The sequence below is a fragment of the Cajanus cajan genome, chromosome 8, assembly GCF_000230855.2.
Source record: "Cajanus cajan strain Asha chromosome 8, NIPB_CcT2T_4, whole genome shotgun sequence".
NCBI lineage: Eukaryota > Viridiplantae > Streptophyta > Magnoliopsida > Fabales > Fabaceae > Cajanus > Cajanus cajan.
In genome coordinates this window covers 27584677-27592172 of record NC_138524.1, presented here as the reverse complement: position 1 = coordinate 27592172, position 7496 = coordinate 27584677, and the positions used below count along the sequence as shown (strand labels likewise).

At 31.3% G+C, this 7496-nt stretch overlaps 1 protein-coding gene and 1 long non-coding RNA gene across 2 annotated transcripts in view; both read left to right on the top strand.

Annotated features, from left to right (window-relative positions):
• Positions 1 to 248: 248 nt before the first annotated feature.
• On the top strand, positions 249 to 1692 carry LOC109811727 (uncharacterized). Its single transcript, XR_014428629.1, has 3 exons — positions 249 to 364; positions 452 to 1119; positions 1508 to 1692. It is a non-coding gene; the product is annotated as an uncharacterized LOC109811727 (long non-coding RNA).
• A 1186-nt stretch (positions 1693 to 2878) lies between these two features.
• Positions 2879 to 7496, top strand: part of ABO6 (DEA(D/H)-box RNA helicase family protein) — a 41592-nt gene continuing 36974 nt past the window's right edge. The window contains exons 1-6 of the mRNA XM_020375542.3: positions 2879 to 3206; positions 4144 to 4298; positions 4466 to 4553; positions 4650 to 4886; positions 5997 to 6092; positions 7232 to 7420. Of these exons, the coding sequence (XP_020231131.1) occupies positions 2964 to 3206; positions 4144 to 4298; positions 4466 to 4553; positions 4650 to 4886; positions 5997 to 6092; positions 7232 to 7420 (1008 nt within the window). The 5' untranslated portion in view covers positions 2879 to 2963. The remainder of the gene's footprint in view (positions 3207 to 4143; positions 4299 to 4465; positions 4554 to 4649; positions 4887 to 5996; positions 6093 to 7231; positions 7421 to 7496) is intronic.

Genomic DNA, 7496 nt, shown 5'->3' with positions numbered 1-7496 from the left:
AAGAAAACTTTGGTTGAAATATTGTCTTTTGATAGCTTCCATTTGTTTTCAAAAAAATATTTACATGATCTATAATTATGCATTGGATTGATCAAGTTAATTTTGTGGGTTGATGTATTTTGAGATTAAAGAAGTTTGGGCAATATGAGTGATGGAGCTTGGAAAAGGGTAACATACAATGTTGCAGCTATAGTATAATCTATCAACTTCAAAATCTAGGTCACTTTGGAGAATGTAAAAAATCGTAGGGAGATCATGCTATGGAGTTAATAGTAACATCCTCAGTCAAAGTGGATTTGATTGGGATGGCATAAAACACACGATTACAGTTGACAATGAAAATGTTTGGAATGAGTATGTTAATGTAAGTAATTTTATATTATCATTATTTAAAGCAATGTAAATATTGTTTTTTTTTTCCTATTATTGACTTGTTTCTTTTGTTTTCAAGGCCCACAAAGAAGCAAGACAACTTCGACTCAAGGTGATTGCAAACTCGGATGATATAGTGAACTTGTGTGCTAAAGATAGAGCCACTTGACATGAAGTTGAGACTGCTATGGATGCTGATGAGGTCATGAGCAGATAAATAAATGAAGGAGGAATTAGGTTTAGAGGGTGATAATGTTACCATATATTTAGATGAACCTAGCTTTACTACACAAAGAAGGGGTTAATCTTCAGCTTCTACTAGCACACAATCTCAGAGGAGAAAGAAGGGGAAAAAAGATGAAAAATCTAATTCATTGAAAGAAGTGGCTGAATCTTTAAAGAGACTTGTTCAAGCATTTGATATTGCGGTTGATGAAAATGCTTTTATTTAGGAAGTGTCAGCTGAGGCATCTTTGATACCAAACCTTAATCAACATCAATGGGTCAAAGCTGTTAAATGGTTATTTGACACTCCAAAGCAATTAGCTATTGTGAAAGCCCTTCCAATTAAGAAAAAGGTGTTTTATGTTTTAACACATTTCTTGATGTAATTTTTTTCATAACTTCTTAATTTTAATTAATTTGATTGGTTGTTGCAAGTTAAATTTTTAACTTTTTTCATGTATTTTGTATGTTTCAGGTTTGGAGCTTTTATGTATTTCATGAATACTTGGAAGTTACCATTAGGTCAGTTACTTTATAAATTTTATAATTAGCTCGTACATGTGCTGTTTATTGATAATATTTTTGATAGCTTTCTCATTTTTATAGTGAGTCTCATATTGACAACCTATTATGCCTTTTTAGTTGGTCATGGATAATGTAGTGTAATGAAAACTTTCTCATTTAGATTTTCCTATTTAGCTTCCTTTGTCTTTATTTTATTACATTTTTATTTTGGATTAATACCTTATTTGAGATGACTATAGTTCGTGTTAATTTAACATACATTTATTATAGTTTATCATATTTTATATACTTGTGTAAATTTTAAAGTGTGATAACAAAAAGACTTGTTACTTGAATTTTGATCTTTGGTCTTATTATAATTGTTATTTGTTTTTATCTTTTGTAGGCTTTGCATCTATGAAAAGGTGAAAATCTTTGGTCTTGAAGTTGTGATCTTGATATCTTTGACAAACTATCTTTTATTTTTGTTATCTTGATATGGACACACATACATTTGGGATTTCATTAGTGTTTATTTTAAATCTACATGAGATATTGTGATTTTGAACTATCTATATTCAAAGTTAAGAATTCCTATTATTTTTTTCTTAGTTTAAAATGGATTCACTTTGTATTGTGAATCAATGTATTAATTGTTTTGCAGATGTTAATGGTGTTTTGAAGTTTTTAAATATTTTATGAATTTAAAATATTTTATAAATTTATAAAAAAATTAATTAAATATAATGTTTGGTATTATTTTTAAATTATTTAAAATTTTATAATATTAAAATTAAACTCCAATTATTAAATATACTTTTATAAAATTTAATATTAAAACTTTAACTTTGTAATAAATATTTAAAAATAAAATTTTGCTTAATAAAAATTGAAATACTTTATCTAAACAAGATAATTAGAATACAAGATATTGAAAAATGCTCTATCCAAACAAAATATTTAAAAAAAGAAAAAAATTTAAATGAGTAATTCAAATTTTAAGAATATGAAATTCCTTGAATTTCTAAAATAATTTATCCAAACATAATATTAATTTTTTTAAATACAAATAGAAACTAAAATTAAATGGCATTATTAATTAAGCTTTAAAAATGTTTTCTACATGGACTTAATTCCATTTGCTTCATAAGCAACATAACTGACAGAGTTAACCTAAAACATTGGTATCACTATTTTTATTTTTTAGAGGGACTAAAATAATAATAAAAATTTAAAGGATTAAATTTGATTTTGAGAAGTTTTAGAGGAATTAAAAATATTCTGACATAAATAGTGACATATAGTTAGATGACAAAAAAACCTTTCTAATTTATATTTATTATAATATTTATTAGTTGTTTAAAATTGTTAAGTTGAAGTTGTAAGTATTAAGAAAATTGTAAGTTGTGAGTGAAGATTGAAATTGATGTTATATTTTAAATTCTTTACGTTATTATAAGTTGAGATTTTATTATTAATTATTAAGTTAATTTTTTCACAACTTTATTTTTTATTTTTTTTATTGTTGGATTGATTATACTTGCTATGAGAATAAGGATAAATCAGGTGAGAGATTTAGCTTGGTGAATGTTTATGTTGGGGAAGACCTTATTTTATAAATATTTCAAATGTGAAAATAAAATCTATTTTTAAAAAAAGAAAATAAAAATATAATTTTTTTTCTCATGCATGGGTGATCCGACCCAACTCTTAAATAACCCAAAGCATTAACGGGTCGGGTCGAATCCATATTTCCACCCACTCTCACTCCTCCTTTCGCATTTCTAACGCCATTGCGAGACTCGAGGGTGTGAAGTGCCCAAAGCGAAGGCATAGTGCAACACCGCAATGCCTCAACAACAATGCGCAATTCAAAGTACGCAGCGTTTCTTCTCGTAGCACGTGCCAAGTCTCTCCAACGTCACCACCACACGTGTCGCTGCCTTCCTTCTTCTTATTCTTCTCCCGCAACCCCACTCTTCAGGTTTTGGCGTTCTTCCCTGTGCAGTGCGAAAACCCTCGCCGCCACGCGCCTCTTCTCTAGCTACTACTCCCTCGAACAATTCTCCGATGACGAATACGACTGCGATTTCGAGAACCAGCAGGTTTGTTTATCTGTTTTATCTATTTTTTAATTTTAATTTTTGTTTTAGTTTTTTAATATGATGGATGTTTGGTGTTGGTGGAAATGGTTTTTGGTTTAGGAATTTTCTGTCTGCTTTGTGTGGTTTTGTTAATATGTTTTAATTGCATGAATTAAAGTGAGATATAATGACTAGGATCAGTGGATTGCAGACTTCTGAAGTTTTATTGGCAAGTGGGAGCCGAATAAATTGAAGATTTTTCACTACCTGTTTGGAAATTTTGGGCTTATTAGTAATGTTTATTTTCGAGAACCAACAGTTTTATTTTAGTAATGTTTATTTATTTATTTATTTTGAATGTATTTGTTTTGTGGGTTTTGCTGGTAAATTATTTCCCCGAATGATTTATGTATAGGTTTTGAAGCGGGGTTTGTGATGTTCGGTCTGTAATTTTTTTAATTGTTTGAATTAAACTGAAATCCAATTGACAAAGATTCAATCTATTAGTGAATTTTTTTAGCTACCTACAAGTTAGGTTATCATGAGTGTATGCTAAGATTTTTGAATTGAATGTGGAATTAGATTTTAAGGTTTAAGCTTCTCGAGTAGCACTTCTAGGAGTGACATATAGGAAGGAAACTCAACATAAGTTTCTCCATAAGCTAAAACTAACTTGTACATGAGTAAAAAATAAGATTTTGGAGAAGTTAATAGGAGATAGCTTCTACAAAATAGCTTATACATGAGCTAATTTTAACTCATGGAGAAACTTATTTCATTTTTCTTTCCTAATTTTCTCTCCTATAAATGATTTTGGAGAAATTTACCCAAACAAGCCCCTTAGGCTTAAATGGGATAAACTAAACTTCAACCTATTTTCTGTTCAGTAGCTTCTGAAAACCTTGATCAGCTCTGTCATAGGCCTACTGTTTCTAAGAAAATGTAATGGTTATTATAGGCATCATCTACTGTGGCCAATGTGGATGAGTGGAAATGGAAACTCAGCATGCTGTTACGCAGCGAGAAGGACCAGGAGATTATATCTAGAGACAGAAAAGATAGGAGGGACTATGAACAGATAGCTAACCTTGCCAAAAGAATGGGGCTTTACAGGTAAAATTATACATATTTACTTATGCCATATAGAATGAGACAAGAAAAAGACTCTTTGCTTGAAGCGTCTTTCCTTTGACTTTTAATGATTACTTCAAACTTTTGAATGAATCTTTGTCCCTTGTTTTTAATCCTCAATTGTTATTGTCCTTTATTATAATGCACAGTGAGTTGTTTGGAAAAGTGGTTGTAGCAAGCAAGGTGCCTCTTCCTAACTACCGCCCAGATTTGGATGACAAACGTCCACAGAGAGAGGTAATAACTTGGGGTGGGACCAGTGGGTAGGGAACTTCAACTAATAATAGGATTGATGTGTTTAGAATCATAATCCTCTGACATTCCATTGTGCAGCTGGTAATTCCACTAAGTTTGCAAAGGAGGGTTGAGGGTTTGTTGCAGGAATACCTTGATAGACTTCAGTTGAATTCTGCAAAGACAGCTGATAGCGTGGATGATGTGAACTCCACCAATCAAGTTAAAGATATAGAAATGGATGAAAGTGCTGATTCTTTTGTAGATGAATCTGTTATGGAAAAGGTTCTCCAAAAGAGGAGTTTGAGGATGCGTAATATGCAAAGAGCTTGGCAGGTTTTGTTTGATTTCTTGAATTTTTTAGTTGGATATTGCTTTTGGTATCACATGTGCTTGAATTAGTAACAATCAAGAGTGTGTGACTGTTGGGTTTATTTTATGTAATTTGTTAATTCTCTTTTCCATTCCAATTTCATTTCCTAATTATTAGCAAGTCTGATTAGTTATTCCAAGTTAAATGAAAGTATATTTTTGTCAGTGCAAAGATTATATCTTTTACATAATTACACACATTCTTGAAAATTAAATGCTACATGGAAATTTGGTTCCAATTTTTTAGTTTGGCCAATGACAACTGTTATGCTCTTTATTGTCCAGCCCTTTTTGTAGCTTGTTATTGGTCAGCCTTAGTTTTGTTGTGTGGGAAAATAACAACTTTCCTTTTCTTTTCTCATACTAAAATTAGTTACTGCGTCATGAAAGATACTATTGCTGCTGTCTTCCCAGCTGAGACCACTTATTGCAAGCTTGTGTGGTGGCAAATGGAAGAGTTTAGTAGTAATTGCTATACTAATAGTTTGTAAATATTGAATATCCATGATTTATCTGTAAGTTTGGCACTAGAAGGCTTACCAATTCAGTTATTTGCATGTCTGTGTTAAAAACATGCAAGTAAAGTTTGGACTTGGTAGTTGATATGCAGGTTTTCTTTCAACAATCTTACAAATAATCATATTTTAGTTTAGTTTTTTTTTATAAAAAATTCCCAACTTCTATGAACATAAGATATATGCTTGTCATCAAATACCCTAAAAGCAAATAGTTAAAAAAATGGTTGTGTACAGATGCACAGAGTGTCAAGGTACACACTGAAAGCTTGTATGCCTTGCAAATAGCTATACTCATTCTTGGTATGGGTATGGTTAACTTGGTTTCTGTATGTTTCGTTGAGTCTGCTTTATGGATGTCTTACTCTATGTTTGTATTTTTAACCAACATACATATTAAAGTGAATTGAGGTCTTCAGATGATGTTTAGAAATACTAACTAATTATTTTACTGCCGAAGCTGCCTTAGTAATTCTATTTCATGAAGTAAAAGGTTCTTGAAATAATTTACATATTTTTCTGGCTTCAAATTATATATATTATACATTTTTATGTATAGGAATCACCTGAAGGCAGGAAGATGCTGGAATTCCGGAAGTCTCTACCATCATTCAAGGAGAAGCAACGTTTACTTCAAGCTATAGCACATAATCAGGTATGCTTGCTAATTGTGTTTCATTAGATGTCTGGTAGGTTAGCTATCAGCATGTCTTCAGTATTTTGGACCTTTAAAGCCAAACTGTGTATGGTTTATTCCTAATCCCACAAGGTTTTAGGACTTCATTATAAATTATAAATACTAAACAAATAAGAATAGAAGAAATTGAAGAATGAAACTGGACTTGGGCACTTAGTAAGATTTAAATGATGTAAAATCTAAGACCAATTATAATTCTTGGTCTTTGTCTACCAAACTAGCAAGGAACACCTGCAACTGCAACTGAAAAGTAGGTAAAATTAAGCTGAACTGGACTGAACCAATACTCAGGGTGTGCTTGATTGTGATTTTGTTTTTAAAATCTATTTTGTAAAACAGTTTTCAGAAACTTATTTTTAGAGAGTTAGAAGTGGAGGAAGAAGATGTGAATTGTGAAAGTGTCATGAAGAAGAAAACTGAAAAGTAGAAAAGTAAACAACTTAGACTTGTTATGTTTTTTTGCTTTTAAAAATTGTAATAGATATTAGTCTTGAATCAGTTTTCGAAAGCTACTCTTATCAAAAACTTTTCAAGTTTTAAAAACAGAAAACACTTTTCAAAATCAACAAACAAACAAGCCCTTAGAATTCACTAATAAAACCTTGAAATGAGCACTACACCCTGTGGAAAAATTGCAATGAAAACCACATCAAAATTTGACCAACATTTTCTAATTTTTCAGTATTTGGGCTTCTTTTATTGGCCTTTTCATGTCCTGTGTCAAAGATTTTTTTAAAATGATTTACATGCCTTCCTTTTCCCCCCTTTTTTGAATGATCAATTTGGTATTTTCATTGACTTAAAATTCATAGATGCCTAGTAGGCTAGTACTTATGCAATTTTTCATCATGGTGAGAAGCTGTGTGATGAGCAGCGGGTTGCTTTTAACAGCTTTACACCATTCTTATAATTATTTCATTTTATTGAATTTTTCTTACTGAACTTCAACCTGCCCTTATTCAAACTGTGCTACTTGGGTCTAATATTCTATCACTTTGTCTGTGGTTTTCCAATAGGAGGAATGAACTGAATGTCATGATCTCTACTGGGGTTATGTATTTGTAATTGTTACCTTATTTTGATGAATAATGATTTAGGTGATAGTTGTATCGGGAGAGACTGGCTGTGGTAAAACCACTCAACTTCCTCAGTATGTATTAGAATCAGAGATCGAGTCTGGTCGTGGAGCATTTTGTAGCATTATTTGCACACAGCCTCGAAGGATATCTGCCATGGCAGTGTCTGAGAGAGTGTCAGCAGAGCGAGGAGAGCCTCTTGGTGAAACAGTAAGCCCTGTTTTTCTGGAAATGGACCAAAACACAAGTGCATGTAATTGTACAGAAAACATGGATGCAGATATTA